This window comes from Nothobranchius furzeri, chromosome 13 (genome assembly GCF_043380555.1).
Source record: "Nothobranchius furzeri strain GRZ-AD chromosome 13, NfurGRZ-RIMD1, whole genome shotgun sequence".
NCBI lineage: Eukaryota > Metazoa > Chordata > Actinopteri > Cyprinodontiformes > Nothobranchiidae > Nothobranchius > Nothobranchius furzeri.
In genome coordinates, this window is record NC_091753.1 from 53,273,709 (window position 1) to 53,289,458 (window position 15,750).

General features: G+C 47.1%; 2 protein-coding genes across 2 annotated transcripts; one reads left to right on the forward strand and one right to left on the reverse strand.

Annotated features, from left to right (window-relative positions):
- The first annotated feature begins 885 nt into the window (after nucleotides 1–885).
- Nucleotides 886–6,879, forward strand: LOC129160633 (uncharacterized). The gene is made up of 2 exons (XM_070543609.1): nucleotides 886–6,064; nucleotides 6,592–6,879. Exon 1 carries the CDS (start codon nucleotides 975–977, stop codon nucleotides 5,817–5,819), a length of 4,845 nt encoding a protein of 1,614 aa, XP_070399710.1. The 5' UTR covers nucleotides 886–974; the 3' UTR covers nucleotides 5,820–6,064; nucleotides 6,592–6,879.
- A 4,627-nt stretch (nucleotides 6,880–11,506) lies between these two features.
- On the reverse strand, nucleotides 11,507–15,441 carry LOC107380639 (olfactory receptor 52J3-like). Its single transcript, XM_015951937.3, has 3 exons — nucleotides 14,425–15,441; nucleotides 11,885–11,935; nucleotides 11,507–11,628 (listed from the first exon to the last, which is right to left on the reverse strand). Exons 1-3 carry the CDS (start codon nucleotides 15,356–15,358, stop codon nucleotides 11,507–11,509), a joined length of 1,107 nt encoding a protein of 368 aa, XP_015807423.2. The 5' UTR covers nucleotides 15,359–15,441.
- Between the last annotated feature and the right edge of the window lie 309 nt (nucleotides 15,442–15,750).

Genomic DNA, 15,750 nt, shown 5'->3' on the forward strand with positions numbered 1-15,750 from the left:
AGACAGCCATGTTGGAGGAGAGAATAAAGCGCATGGAGTTGGCAGAGGTGCAAAGACAGATAATGGAGGAAAGTCTGATGGATGAACAGTACCAGCATCTGGACCAGCAAGCTCGGGAAGCCCTCAGAAGAAGAGAGGAACTCCTAAGAGAACAAGAAATACAGAGGCGTAAGCTTGATGAAGAGGCAGAAATAGCATTAAAGGCAAAGGAGGCTATTACCAGACGGCTAATGCTGCAACGCAAACTAAAGGAAAAGGAAATAGAGTTCGAGAAAGCGACTCTCATTACATCCCTCCTGAAGGAGGAAACAAGCAGCTCTGTTGCCTCAAGACCGCAAAGTGGAGATGAATCCAACAAAGGGTCCCCAGCTGACGTCATGGGAGTACCACCACCCTCACAAGGTGCACATGGACCTGCACACTCTGCTCCTACAGTTATTGGCCCTCCACCAGCCTTTACAGCAGCAGTGCCTAATCCTCCTGTCTCAACAAGCCAATTAACAACTAGAGCTTCACCTGTCCTTCAACCGCAACCTCCTGCCATGGTAAACCTGCCGACCCAGCCACAATTCACATACTCCACGATAGCTCCGCCCACCACAGCACATACCATCCCTCAGCCTGGTACGACACTATCAGTTGGTGCTATATTACCTCGTGCTGGACCACCAGCCTTAACAGTGCAGTCCACTGCTCCCCTAAACACGCTACCAGCAGTCTATAACCAGGCTCCACATCAGCATGTACCCTGGTCTTATTCACAACAACAGCCAGTACAACCTGATGCAGCCCTGCAGCATCACTCTCCTCCCAGCATACCACCTTTGCCACAAGAGACAGCTCCTCCTCCAGGCTCAATCGCTGCACCTAGTACAGACATAATGGAGCTATTAATAGCTACTTCATATGGACTTCCTAAGCCTGCTTTACCCTACTTCACATCTGGAAGAGAGGCAGACTTTGCACTGCTCAAGATGGCTCTAGATAACCTGCTAAGCTCACATGCTCACCTCACCGAACCATTTAAATATCAAGTGTTGTTGCAGCATTTGAAGCTGCCTAGTGCTCACAAGCTAGCACAAGCCTTTATGTATGACCCGAAACCATACACATCGGCCCTACAGGCACTTCAAGATAAATACGGGCAATCCCGCCAGCTTGTGCAAAGTGAGCTAGGAGCCATCCTAAACTTACCTCCAGTTAGGGTTGGTGATCCAGATGGATTTGACAATTTTGCCCTCTCAGTACAAGCTTTAGTAGGCATGCTCCGATCGCTAGAGGGTGAAAATGGCTACGAACTCAAATGTGGCTCTCATGTTGATAGGCTACTTAACAAATTGCCCGCTAACTACAGAGACAGCTTTGTTGAGTATAGCTTGAATCGTGGCATTCTGACAACTGGGACTGATAAGACTTATACCCTGTCAGATTTCTCCACATGGCTCCAGTTGAAATCACAAGCCAAGCGAATCGCCGCTAGAGCAGCGTACATGTGTCAAGATCAACCAAAGCTGAGGAATCAGAAGAAACCTCAAGGTCCTTCATCCAATGTGTACTACAACACAGAGAGCCAGGCTAAAGCCACACCTCCAGATCCAGCTGGCCATATAAGATCACCTAAGCCTAAATCAGGTCCTAAACCTTACTGCCCTTATTGTGACGACAGAGGACATTACCTGAGCCTGTGTCCTAAATTCAAAGCTCTTTCAGCAGCTGAAATTGCCACATGGATCAAACACAGAAGCTGCTGGCGGTGCGGCAGGAATCATGCACCTGAGGTTTGCACTCTAAAGAAGCCCTGTAAATTATGTAAGCAACAACATCTTACTGTGCTCCATGACGTGTGCCCTCAAGAACCTAAAAAGGTGTTAATGGTCAACGCTGCTCCCAATACAGTGTACATTGACCGTCCAAATCGCCCAAATAAAGTCATGCTCAAGTTGGTCAAAGTATGTCTACACAATGCTGAGTATTCCCTGGAAGGCTTTGCTATCCTCGATGACGGGTCCGAGAGGACTCTTATCCTCCCATCAGCAGTGCGATGCCTCCATCTGACTAAAAAGCCTGAAAACCTTCCCCTGCGCACTGTCCGCCATGAGGTGATTCACCTTCAGGGAGCAACAGTTTCATTTGAAATATCTCCAGTTCACACTCCCAAAGTAAAGTACAGCATTCACCATGCCTTCACTGCTGATGAACTAAGTCTCTCAGAACACAGCTACCCTGTAAAGTCACTCATGCGAAAGTACTCCCATCTGGGAGGACTTCCACTTCCACTTGTGGACAGAGTGCAGCCTTTACTTCTTATTGGGTCTGATTTCCCTCATCTACTCATCCCTAGGCAACCAGTAATAGCTGGCCCACCTGGGAGCCCCCTAGCAGTGTGCACTCCTCTTGGTTGGACATTACAAGGCCCAGCCAACTTCAGTCCTGTTTCTGCTGACCACCCACACTGCTACTTCACCACGTCTCCCAACTCAGAGCTCCAGCGCCATGTAGAACGTCTGTGGGAAGTTGACATCTCGCCTTATGTGAACATAAAGACTGCCACGTGTTCTAAAGAGGATCAACAGGCTGTGGACCTGTTAGAGCAACGCACCACTAAAGTGGAAGTGGATGGAGTGACTAGATATGCTACTCCACTTCTCAGGCGCAAGGATAGTCCCCTCCTCTGGGCATCAAAGAACACTTTGCTCCCACAGCTACGTAGTACTGAACGTCGTCTAGCTAAAGATCCAGCTCTGGCAGATACCTACTGTCAAGAAATCCATAAACTTGAACAGTTAGGTTATGCCAAACCCCTTCCTTCAGCTACAGTAGACAGCTCCCAGGAGTCATGGTATCTGCCTCACCATGCTGTCCACCATAATGGAAAGGCAAGAATTGTCTACAACTGTTCCTACCAACACAATGGACACTGTCTAAACAGCCAGCTCCTGCCCGGGCCGACCCTAGGTCCTTCACTTCTCTGCGTACTTCTTCGGTTCCGAGAACACAGTGTGGCTGCCAGCGGTGACATCAAAGCAATGTTCCACCAAGTTTGCTTACTACCAGAAGACAAACCGCTGCTCCATTTCTTGTGGAGAGGTATGAAGAGAGAGGAGGAACCAACTGTATATGAGTGGCAGGTTCTGCCATTTGGAACAACGTGCAGTCCTTGCTGTGCAACATATGCCCTCCAGAGGCATGTGAAGGACAACAGTAAGGGGCATGAAGACATCCTGCATACAGTTGAAAGCGCACTTTATGTGGTCAACTGTCTAACAAGCATCACCACTGCTGATAAAGCTAAAGCCCTAGTTGACCGACTGCGCAGTCTGCTCTCTGCTGGAGGGTTCGATATAAGGCAGTGGGCCAGCAACGATCCAACTGTTTTGGAACACCTTCCTGCTGAAGCCAAAGCAGCTAGTTCCGAGCTGTGGCTTTCCCAATCCCGACAAGACCCAGAGGAACCAGCTTTAGGCCTACGTTGGAACTGCCTCTCTGATCACCTCGGCTACAGACACCGACCGGTAGAGTATTCTCAGCCGACCCTGAGAAACATCTACAAGGTGATGGCCACGCAGTATGACCCACTGGGGTATCTTATCCCATTCACCACTCGAGCCAAGATCCTCATCCAGGACCTGTGGAAAGTGGGAGTCGACTGGGATGAGCAGATTCGACCCAAGGCTCTACTGGAAATATGGACACAATGGGAGAGCGAGCTGGTCTACCTCCCACAAGTGGAAATCCCAAGATGCTATGTTCCAGCAACCTTGGCCCCTGAAGTGCCTAACAGACAAGCGCACATCTTCTGCGATGCCTCCGAAAGAGCCTACGGAGCAGTCGAGTATATTCAAACTCCCGATAACCAGGGCAATGTTCACATTGCATTTATGATGGCTAGATCTCGTGTTTGCCCTCGGAAACAGCTGTCAATGCCACGCCTTGAATTGTGCGCAGCTCTAGCCGGGGCTCAGCTAGCTAAGGTCACAATGACAGAGCTGTCATTCTCTCCCCAGCAGATAACACTATGGACCGACTCAACTACAGTGTTGACATGGCTGAAATCAGACTCAAGTCGATACAAGGTTTTTGTTGGAACGAGGGTTGCTGAAATTCAAGAACTTACCGAAGGGTCAACTTGGCGGTATGTCAGCACCTCTGATAATCCAGCAGATGACCTTACCCGCGGGAAGACACTCCATGAGCTCAGTCAGCCCAACCGGTGGAGTCAGGGTCCACAATTTCTTCACCAGCCTATTGACACCTGGCCAGAGCTACAAATGGAAGTAGCTCAGGAAGAAGATGAGGATGAGCTACGCAAGACAGTGTTTTGTGCAGCAGCTACCTGTCCTTCTCATGAAGTGGATGCTACTAACATCGACAACTGGGATGACCTCGTTAGAGCCACTCATATGAGCCTTCACGGGGCGGCCAAAGACCTGGTGAGCCCCACCATGACAGCTGCAGATGTACAAGAAGCTGAACTACATCTCCTACGACAATCCCAAAGTGAGACCTTCCAGGAAGAGGTGAAACTCCTTGCTGTGGGGAAGTCCATCTCCAAACAAAGCCGTCTAATCATGCTTGCTCCTGAGTATGATATAGCTGTCGGGCTGATAAGAGTGGGAGGCAGGCTGCGAAGAGCAGAAGATCTGGATCTAGATTCCATGCATCCAATTATCCTTGACCCAAAACATCATGCTACCAGGCTCCTCATCAAGAAATATGACAACCAGCTCCTGCATCCAGGTCCCGAGCGTGTGTTCGCTGAAATTCGGAGAAGATACTGGATCCTACGCGGAGGAGAATCCATCAAACGGCATCAGTACAGCTGTGTGGAATGTCAAAAGTGGCGTGCTAGTCCTGTAGTCCCACAAATGGCAGACCTTCCCCCAGCAAGACTCCGTCTATACAAGCCACCTTTCTGGTCTACCGGAGTGGACTGCTTCGGCCCTTACAATATCAAGGTGGGTCGACGCACAGAGAAGCGATGGGGGATCATCTTTAAATGCATGACAACGAGTTGTGTGCACATCGACCTGCTGGAGAGCATTGACACTGATGCTTTTCTGATGGGATTACGTCGCTTCATCGCTCGACGTGGCAAGCCCTTTGAAATCCTGGCCGACAGAGGGACCAATTTCCGAGGTGGAGCGGCTGAACTACAGACCAGCTTCCAAACTTTAGAAGCACCTATCCAAAAGCAGCTGGCTGGACAGAAAACAGAGTTCCGATTCAACCCGCCAGGTTCCCCTCATTTTGGGGGGACATGGGAACGGGAGATCAAGTCAGTGAAGGCAGCCCTTCGAGTGGTACTGCAGGACCAAACTGTCACAGAATCTGTTCTGCAGACGGTTTTGATTGAGGTGGAGGGAATTCTCAATGCGAAGCCACTGGGATATATATCCTCGGATGCTACTGATCCAGACCCAGTCACCCCGAACTTACTACTCATGGGACGTCGTGATGCATCGCTTCCACAAGCCATTTACGCTTCCAGTGAACTCCTGGGCAGACGGCGATGGCGACACAGCCAGGTCCTGGCAGACCACTTCTGGTCCAACTTTATTCGCTACCATCTTCCTAACCTACAGAAGCGACACAAGTGGCACAAGAATACAGAGAATCTTGCAGCTGGACAGGTTGTGATGGTGGTCGATTCACAACTGCCCAGGGCCCAGTGGCCGATCGGGAGGATTGTCAAGACATGTCCAGGCTCAGACGGTCGAGTCAGGGCAGCTGAAGTGAGGATAAAGGGACAGACTTATCTTCGACCAGTTGTGCGCCTGGTGCGACTGCCAGCTTGGGAAGATGAAGATGACTCTGGCTGAACACCTGATAAGACTTTCCTCTAGTTTTCGAATTTATAACTAAATTCGGGGGCGGCTATGTCAGAAAGGGTTATAGTTATGGCAGTTTTACAAGATACATTTGTAAAGTTACCCCACTCTTATTTTGGTGGTCCAGTTTGTGACATCACTTCCTCTAGATAGTCACTTCCTGTAAAGCCGTTTCTACCATTTTGTCTAAGCTGTTGGTGATGGCAGACAGCCGCGTGTGCGTTCATGACTGATATGTAAGTTTGGCCAACCGTAGCACCTCTATGGATACATAAATAACCTATAAGTTCATTCAGTTTCCTTTATGTCTGTCTGGACATATTGTTTGGATTATTTAGAGGGAGTTCCTACAGTTTAATTGGTATCAGTTGCTATTCTCGCTTGTAGTCCTCATTTCACTTCTCTTAATTTGTGTTATGTGTGCTAAATACTGGTTTATTTGAGTTTTATTCCATTTACTCCATGTGTATCCATCCATGACGTCAGTTCAGTTGAGGTGTGGTATAATGCCAGGCTAATTGGCAGCATGGTTTAGTAGTGTGGTACTTGCAACAGCAGTACCTTGCTTTGACCACCAGAGGTCCCTGGAGACCATATAATTTGTCAGTGCCTCTGAGCCTGGAAGTCACAATATTTACTCTGTGTAACCCTTGAATGTGCATCATTTGGGAATATATTTGTTTTTGCTTAGTCTTAAACGTTGGCATATTTATTTCACCATTTGTACAGTCCTTTTACATCATTCTTTGTATTTATTTTCCAGACCACACGGAACCACAGAAATGTACAGATGTCCATACTTCAACTGTCATTAAATACGTAAAACTGTCTCTCCGTGCCCTGCTCTCTGACCGGAGCCCTTATCTTGAAGATACTGTCAGATCAGCAAATAACTTCCAGAGTTCCCACTCTATCACAGATTTTTTGGTTTTTATTAACTGTGCAATAGAAAAATAATCATTAGATTAATTGTCTAAATAGTCATTAGAATAGTCGACTATTCGATAAAATAATCGTCAGAATAATCGTTTTAAAAATAATCGTTTACCCCCAGCCCTAGCTGGGCTACTGCATAGGTAACGTCGTCATCTTCCTCCGCTTATCCGGGTCGCGGGGGCAGCAACCCAACTAGGGAGCTCCAGACCGTCCTCTCCCCGGCCTTCTCCACCAGCTCCTCCGGCAGGACCCCAAGGCGTTCCCGGGCCAGATTGGAGATGTAACCTCTCCAACCTGTCCTGGGTCGACCCGGGGGCCTCCTGCCGGCAGGACATGCCCGAAACACCTCCCCGGGGAGGTGTCCAGGAGGCATCCTGACCAGATGCCAAAACTACCTCAGCTGGCTCCTTTCGATCCGGAGGAGCAGTGGTTCTACTCCGAGTCCCTCCCGAATGTCCAAGCTCCTCACCCTATCTCTAAGGCTGAGCCCGGCCACCCTACGGAGGAAACTCATTTCGGCCGCTTGTATACGTGATCTCGTTCTATCGGTCATTACCCAAAGCTCATGACCATAGGTGAGGATTGGGACGTAGATCGACCGGTAAATTGAGAGCCTGGCTTTCTGGCTCAGCTCCCTCTTCACCACGACAGGTCGGCTCAGCGTCCGCATCACTGCAGACGCTGAACCAATCTGCCTGTCGATCTCCCGATCCCTCCTACCCTCACCCGTGAACAAGACCCCGAGATACTTAAACTCCTCCACTTGAGGTTGGACCTCTCCCCCGACCCAGAGTTGGCAATCCACCCTTTTCCAGTCGAGAACTCTGGTCTCAGATTTGGAGGTGCTGATCCTCATCCCAGCCACTTCACACTCGGCCGCGAACCTACACAGCAAGAGCTGAAGGTCAGAGCTGGATGAAGCTAGGAGGATCACATGTTTATGTTCATGTTTATTTATTTAGCAGACGCTTTTATCCAAAGCAACTTACAATTTATAAACTATAGGGCATGTTGTGATCTGTGGGGGAAACCGGAGTACCTGGAGGAAACCCACACATGCATTGGGAGAACACGCAACTCCACGCAGAAAGGCCTCAGCTGAGTTTCGAACCTGCAACTTTTGTGCTGCGAGGCAACAGTGCTAACCACTGCGCCACCATGCAACCCCACATCATCCGCAAAAAGCAGAATCAAGATTCTCCTGCCACCAAACTCGACATACTCCACACCATGGCTGCGCCTAGAAATTCTGTCCATAAAGGTAATGAACAGAACCGGTGACAAAGGGCGGCCCTGGTGGAGTCCAACCCTCACTGGGAACAGGTCCGATTTACTACCGGCTATGCGGACCAAACTCACGCTCCTCTGGTAAAGGGACTGAATGGCCCTTAACAGAAAGCCACCCACCCCATACTCCTGGAGTGTCCCCCACAGGTTGCCCCTGGGGATGCGGTCATAAGCCTTCTCCAAATCCACAAAACACATGTGGATTGGTTGGGAAAACTCCCATGCCCCCTCCATCACCCTTGCAAGGGTATAGAGCTGGTCCACAGTTCCACGGCCAGGACGAAAACCACATTGCTCCTCCTCAATCTGAGATTCAACTATCGATCGGACCCTCCTCCCCAGTACCTTGGAGTAGACCTTTCCAGGGAGGCTGAAGAGTGTGATCCCCCTATAGTTGGAACACACCCTCAGGTCACCCTTCTTAAAGATGGGGACCACCACCCCGGTCTGCCACTCCACAGGAACTGCCCCCGATGACCATGCAATGTTGCAGAGATGTGTCAACCATGACAGCCCTACAACATCCATAGCCTTGAGATACCCAGGACGAACCTCATCCGCCCCCGGGGCTCCGCTGCTATGTAGTTGTTTGACTACCTCAGCAACTTCTGCCCCCGAGATTGGACAGTCCATCCCCAGGTCTCCCGGCTCTGGTTCCTCCTTGGAATGCGCATAGGTGGGATTGAGGAGCTCTTCAAAGTATTCCTTCCACCCTCCGACTATAGCCCCAGTTGACATCAGCAGCTCCCCATCCCCACTGTAAACAGTGTGAGCGAGTTGCTGCCTTCCTCTCCTGAGGCGCCAGACAGTTTGGCAGAACCTCTTTGGAGTCGATCGATGTTCTTTCTCCATGGCCTCACCAAACTCCTCCCATGCCCGAGATTTTGCCTCGGCAACTGCCACTGCAGCACCCCGCTTGGCTATCCGGTACCTGTCTTCTGCCTCCGGAGACCCACAGACCAGCCACGTTCTGTATGTCTCCTTCTTCAGCTTGACGGCTCCCTGAACCTCTGGTGTCCACCAGCGGGTACAGGGTTTGCCACCACGAATGGCACCGGCCACCTTGCGACCACAGCTAGCAACAGCCGCCTCAACAATCGCAGAGTGGAAGAAGGCCCACTCGGTGTCAATGTCCCCCACTGCTCTTGGGACGCGGTCAAAGCTCTGCCGGATGTGGGAGTTGAAGACCGTCTTAACAGGTTCTTCTGACAGGCGTTCCCAGCAGACCCTCACTATGCGTTTGGGTCTGCCAGGTCTACGCGGCATCTTCCCCTGCCATCTGATCCAACTCACCACCAGGTGGTGATCAGTTGACAGCTCTGCTCCTCTCTTCACTCGGGTGTCCAAAACATATGGCCGCAGGTCAGATGATACGACTACAAAGTCTATCATTGACCTGCGACCTAGGCTGCCCTGGTACCAAGTGTACCGATGGGCATCCTTATGTTCGAACAAGGTGTTCGTTATGGCCAAACTGTGGCTTGCACAGAAGTCCGATAACAAAACACCACTTGAGTTCAGATCAGATTCCTCCCAATCACACCCCTCCAGGTCAAGCTGTCATTGCCCACGTGAGCATTGAAGTCCCCCAGCAGGACAATGGAGTCCCCTGATGGAGCACTATCTAGCACTCGTCCCAGGGACTCCAAAAAGGGTGGGTACTCTGAACTGATATCTGGCCCATAAGCACATACAACAGTCAGGACCCGTTCCCCGATCCGAAGGTGCAGGGAAGCTACCCTCTCGTCCCCCGGGGTAAACCCCAACACACAGGCAGAGAGTCTTGGGGCTAACAAAAAGCCAACCCCAGCCCTCCGCCTCTCACCCGGAGCAACTCCAGCAAAGGAGAGTGTCCAACCCCTCTCAAGGACTTGGGCTTCAGAGCCAATGCTATGTGTCGAGGTGAGTCCGACTATATCCAGCCGGTACCGCTCAACCTCTGCCACAAGCTCCTTCTCCTTCCCTGCCAGCGAGGTGACGTTCCATGTCCCAAAAACCAGTTTTGTTGTCTGGGGATCGGACCGCCAAGGCTCCCGCCTTGGTCTGCCACCCGATCCACATTCCACCGGACCCTTCATGTTCCTCCTGCAGGTGGTGGGTCCACAGTTGGATGAGCCCATGTATCCGGTTCGGGCTGGGCCTGGCCTGGCCCCATGGGCAAAAGCCCGGCCACCAGGCGCTCGCTCACGGGCCCCAAACCCAGGCCTGGCTCCAGGGTGGGACCCCGGTAACCCTCCGGGCCGGGTACTCCGACTCTGTGAATGCATTTATCAGAAGTTGAAAATGGATGCTCAGAGAAAATACTTTCATTCTGTCATTTGACAGATAACTAAGATATTAAAGTCTTTTTTTTTCTTCCACAAAATAGAAATATTTAGCAATTTTTTGAAATGCTGTTGTATCTAAAGCAACTGTAACTGAAATGTTGTTATTAAAGGCACAAAAAGTAAGTTTTTCATATTTTAAAATAATTTTCTTGAGCTGGTAGGTGCTAAAACGACCCTTTACAAGGTTAATGAAAACCCTAACTCCAAAATCTCACAAAATCACATCTCACAAGACGTTATATATACCGGGGGGAGGGGAGTCATGCATCAGAGAAAATACTTGAGATACACTGGTGTAATGTCCAGAAATGGTCAATTTTCACCTACAGATTGACCTATATGCCACCAGTCATCTGCAGACCTGACTCTATTCTCCAAGGTGGATGTTACACTCTATCTTCCTAAAAGTCCAGAAGGATACCGCAACCTTCTTGACATTTCAGGAGGAACACGTTGTCGGCCTGTGTTCCTAAACAAAGCCTTCTATGATAACACCGCAAGAGTGCCCACTCTCTCAATAAAGTGAATGTTTTCAAGAAAAGAAATTAACAAATGTTATATGGACAATAATAATAGTGTTTCATTAATCTGTGCTTGAATTATTGAAATGAAATGAAGTATTACATTGAATGATTTATATATATATATATATATATATATGGTAATCAGTAATGTTTGATATGACAAGGCAATGGTCAACCGCACGCAGACACAAGGATAAATTAAAGTTAAGTTAAACTCATGACACATAGATATTTCACACATAGATATTTCTTTACCCCAGATCAGAGCATCCGGTATCTCAAGAAGGCGTGTTTTCTGAGGTTCTTGGTAAAACTCTTCTTACATGGCTGATTCTGATTTGTTAGTAAATCATAACATGAGAATATTAAAACAGAATCACTGTGGTGATTAAGCAGTCGCATTCCAGCTGTCCATGATTCAACATTCAGTTCTAGAGAGTGCTTCGGAACGGCCGTCTGGAGCGACACCTCTTTAATCCTGAGCATTTTTGGCAAGCTGCCAAAACCCTGCTAAAAGCTGCCTACCTCTGACACAGCAAATGGTTCCTGCAGAACAAAGCTGATATTGTTCTGACTCCTAAAGAGTCCTCCTAGACCCCACGGTTCAATCCATCTGTCGTGACCCGGGACATCTCTGGACTGGAGAGTTGGTGCTACGGGTATTCAACAGCCCTCTGTGCCTAGAGGTCATCCGACCTCCCTGACCTTCGTATCCATGAAGAGGGTCTCCAAGAAAGGGTGAAGTAGACACACAGATAGCATCTGATGCCTTATTTATAATAATCTACTTTATAGCTTAACGCAAACCAAATTCTACCCTTTTGCACCCAGAACTCAGCTCTCCTAGATACAAAAAATCTGATAACATCATATTCACTCATAGGCACCACACATCACATCTCCTCCATCTACGTAGATCCATCCATCACAGTAAATATTAGATAACTTGTCATGCTTAATTGTTTGGAAAATAAATTCTTACTTTTATAAACCTGAGTCTTTCCTTGAATCAAGACGAAGCGTTCTACAATCCCTGAATAAACAAAGAATCCTATCTGATTATACATCCAAAGACCAAGCAGGTTGATGTTCTATATTTATATAGAGTATCACAGCTTATTGGTCATAAGTAAAGGTAATATGTTAAGCTTTTAAAGCACTAAATTTACCAACTATTACACTGGATTAAGGTGTTAAAAAGACGAGCGTACAGTGAGGTACAGCAGATTCGTTTTTACAACGGACAAATTAAAACGGACACTAGGGGTTGTTAAAGCATGCCAAAACTTACTTTGTTTCCCTTTAAAATGTAATTGCACACTTGCATTGTTTGCAATGTTTACTTCAAAGTGTCTCTCTAATAGACCAGCCAGATCCTCCTCTACGTTACTCTTGAACCTCCCCTGACTATGATGTATCAGTAGTAGAGAGAAGAAAAATAAAAGATGTTTTAATTAATTAATTTATTTTTTTTAGAATGCCTTTATTCACAAATGAGAGAGATAAAAATGTAAGAGTAGATAGAAAAGGGGCCTACAGGCTAGGACGTAAGCATTTATAAAACACTTCAATGAAGCAATTTAAAAGTTGACATATTGCAAACTCCGACATTGCATACGCCAACTCCGGGTCGGGAGAGAGGTCCTACCTCAAGTGGAGGAGTTTAAGTATCTCTGGGTCTTGTTCACGAGTAGGAGGGATCGGGAGATCGACAGGCGGATTGGTTCAGCGTCTGCAGTGATGCGGACGCTGAGCCGATCTGTCGTGGTGAAGAGGGAGCTGAGCCAGAAAGCCAGGCTCTCAATTTACCGGTCGATCTACGTCCCAGTCCTCACCTATGGTCATGAGCTTTGGGTAATGACCGAAAGAACAAGATCGCGGATACAAGCGGCCGAAATGAGTTTCCTCCATAGGGTGGCCGGGCTCAACCTTAGAGATAGGGTGAGGAGCTTGGACATTCGTCAGGGACTCGGAGTAGAACCGCTGCTCCTCCGGATCGAAAGGAGCCAGTTGAGGTGGTTTGGGCATCTGGTCAGGATGCCTCCTGGACGCCTCCCCGGGGAGGTGTTTCGGGCATGTCTTACCGGCAGGAGGCCCCCGGGTCGACCCAGGACACGTTGGAGAGGTTACATCTCCAATCTGGTCCGGGAACGCCTTGGGGTCCTGCTGGAGGAGCTGGTGGAGAAGGCCGGGGAAAGGACAGTCTGGAGCTCCCTAGTTGGGATGCTGCCCCTGCGACCCGGACCCGGATAAGCGGAGGAAGACGACGACGACGACATATTGCATTTACATACTAAAAGTGCTAGGAATACGTGAATATTTTTTCTGGACATAACGATGATCCACCTGGTCATGGTGAAGTTCACATTCAAAGTCTTTTAGATTTTTAACAATAGGTGTCACAGCACTGTCGAACAACATGACTGGAAGTAGAAGTGTTGTGCCCATAATCACATCCCATTACACAAATAGCTCTACATTTTTTTACTTTACTTTTCATTTTTCAGCAGGAGTTTGGAAAAACTTTATTTTTTCCTGACACTTCCAGTCATTTTACTGGACCAGCTCAGTGATCCAGTTGTAGAGTGTCCGTTCTGAGACTAGGAGATCAGGGTTCAAGTCCTGGTTGGGTCATACCAGAGTCGATAAAATGAACCCAATGCCTCCCTGCTTGACACTCAACATTAAGGGGTTGGATTGGGGGGGGGGGGGGGGGACCACCAAATGGTTCCTAAGCGCAACTGTGTCTGCAGCTCACCGCGCCCCCAAGGGATGGATCAAATGTGGAGAACAAATTTTGCTCACACATCTGTGTGTGTGACAACTAATGGGACGTTAACTTTAACTTTAATTTTACTGGTGCAAAGTGGGCCCACTTGTCCAAAAACATTAAAAAAAATAAACTGATGTTAGATGCCAGCCAGTGAGAAAGAAGGAATAGAAAATGTTAGAAACATTTCTTATTTACTAGTTAAAATGTAAAAGTTAAAATGACAAAAGAACAAACTTGCAGTTAACCATTTATATTTATTAAGATTATGGTGTCCTAACCTGCATGTGATTGATTATATATAATAACATATTTATAAAGATTTTTATTCTTGCACCATTATGGAATGCATATTCCATAAAATAGTATTGCAACAACAAATTTCTCATTTTTTTATAAGAATGAAGTAAAAAAAAAAAGATACACAAAAGTGATGTACCGGTATATGAATTAAATTGACAGCATTAAATGGTAACTTTCTTTGTTTTGCAATGCATGTTTCATTACTTATCATTCCATGAACAAAATAAGACAATTTGTTGGGTCAACTGTCATTTTCCTGTAAGTTTACAATTCTGACAAAGCTTCATCTCATGATAATGTCAGATGAGTTGTTGTTAGAAAATGTGCCAAAACCCGTATTTCAGAGTCATTTTCACGTAAAACACACACACGTTGAGTTTCAAACTCGTATTAATTGTATGCCTGTGTTTGTTTAGCTCTTCCTATGAGAGTGCATCAAAGAAACATACAGAAAGAGCTTCTGTTCTTCAACACCCTTAGGAGCGTGTTCCGTATTTCGTTTGTGTACAGCCCATACACGATAGGATTCAGAACTGGAGGCACTAGAAATATCAACATGCCCATTATCTTTTGTAAGTCCATGGAAACATTTTTAAACCTATGAGATAAAATGGTAAAAGTCCCCACAACCTCAAATATAACCAGTATGACCAACTGTGCCACACAGGTGTTGACAGCTTTTGTTTTTGCATTGCACTTCCTTCTTCCCACACACATGATCAGAATTTTGATATAAGACAGTGCTTGGATGGACACGCTTGCAGCTTGCATGACAGCTGTATTGAACAACCCGATGATATTGTTGACTGTCGTGTTTCCACACGTGAGCTTCAAGAGAGATGGGTTGTCACAATAGACGTTCGTAATAACAGATCTACACCTGGGGAGTCTTGTCTGCAATGAAAACAGCGATAGAATCAGGATGAAGTCACAACTCCAAACTAGACTGATGATAAAAACCACCAGTCTTGGAGTCATGATTGAGCTGTAACGTAGCGGCATGCAGATGGCAACGTAACGATCAAAAGACATCGCTGCAAGGATAAACAGAATGCCTCCACCGTACATGTGCAGCACAAATGCTTGTAGAACACAGAGCGGATAATAGATTTTGTGTGTCTCTGTGAGAATATCTGAAAGTAGTCGTGGCAGCATTGCAGTCATTCCTATGAAGTCATTGAGTGGCAGACTAAGCAGGATGAAGTACATTGGCTTATGAAGATTCTTCTTCAAAATGATTAACAGCACCAGGGTCAAGTTGCAGAACACGCTGAACAAATAAATCAAAATACCAAAAATAAATATCGGATACTTCCCTCCAGGTGGAATAACAAACGGATCCAGTGTTAACTCAAAACTAAATTCAGCTGACTGGTTTTCCATTTTTAATAAGGTGAAAGAAAAAGATAACAACAATAATTGAAACTCATTGCTAGATATTAGGCAAAAGTTTACAAAAGTCCCAGTTTTATACAACACATGGCTGTGAAGTGACAGGGTTAGGGTTGCACTGCACAACACATCTCATTTTATCCTACACCCATCGCTTGTTTTTGTCACCATCGGGATTTGGGATTATTAGAGACTGCAGAAACAACCAATGGTTTCAACTACACGTTCTCCGAATTTATAAAGTCAAAATAACATAGGTTTTATTTATGTTTATATTTATGTATTTAGCAGACGCTTTTGTCCAAAGTGACTTACAAGTTATAATGAAGCCAGCAGGTTGCCCTACAGGCTAACAACAGTTATTGTTTGAATATTATGTACAG

Excerpts from the sequence above, each read along its gene's own strand:
- LOC129160633 (XM_070543609.1), top strand. The coding sequence starts at position 975 with ATGGCTCTAGATAACCTGCTAAGCTCACATGCTCACCTCACCGAACCA.
- LOC107380639 (XM_015951937.3), bottom strand. The coding sequence starts at position 15,358 with ATGGAAAACCAGTCAGCTGAATTTAGTTTTGAGTTAACACTGGATCCG. Across the intron at positions 11,936-14,424 it reads GAAGAACAGAAGCTCTTTCT|GGATTGTAGAACGCTTCGTC; the intron begins GTATGTTTCTTT and ends TTGTTTATTCAG. Across the intron at positions 11,629-11,884 it reads AAAGACTCAGGTTTATAAAA|ACCCTCTTCATGGATACGAA; the intron begins GTAAGAATTTAT and ends CCTTTCTTGGAG.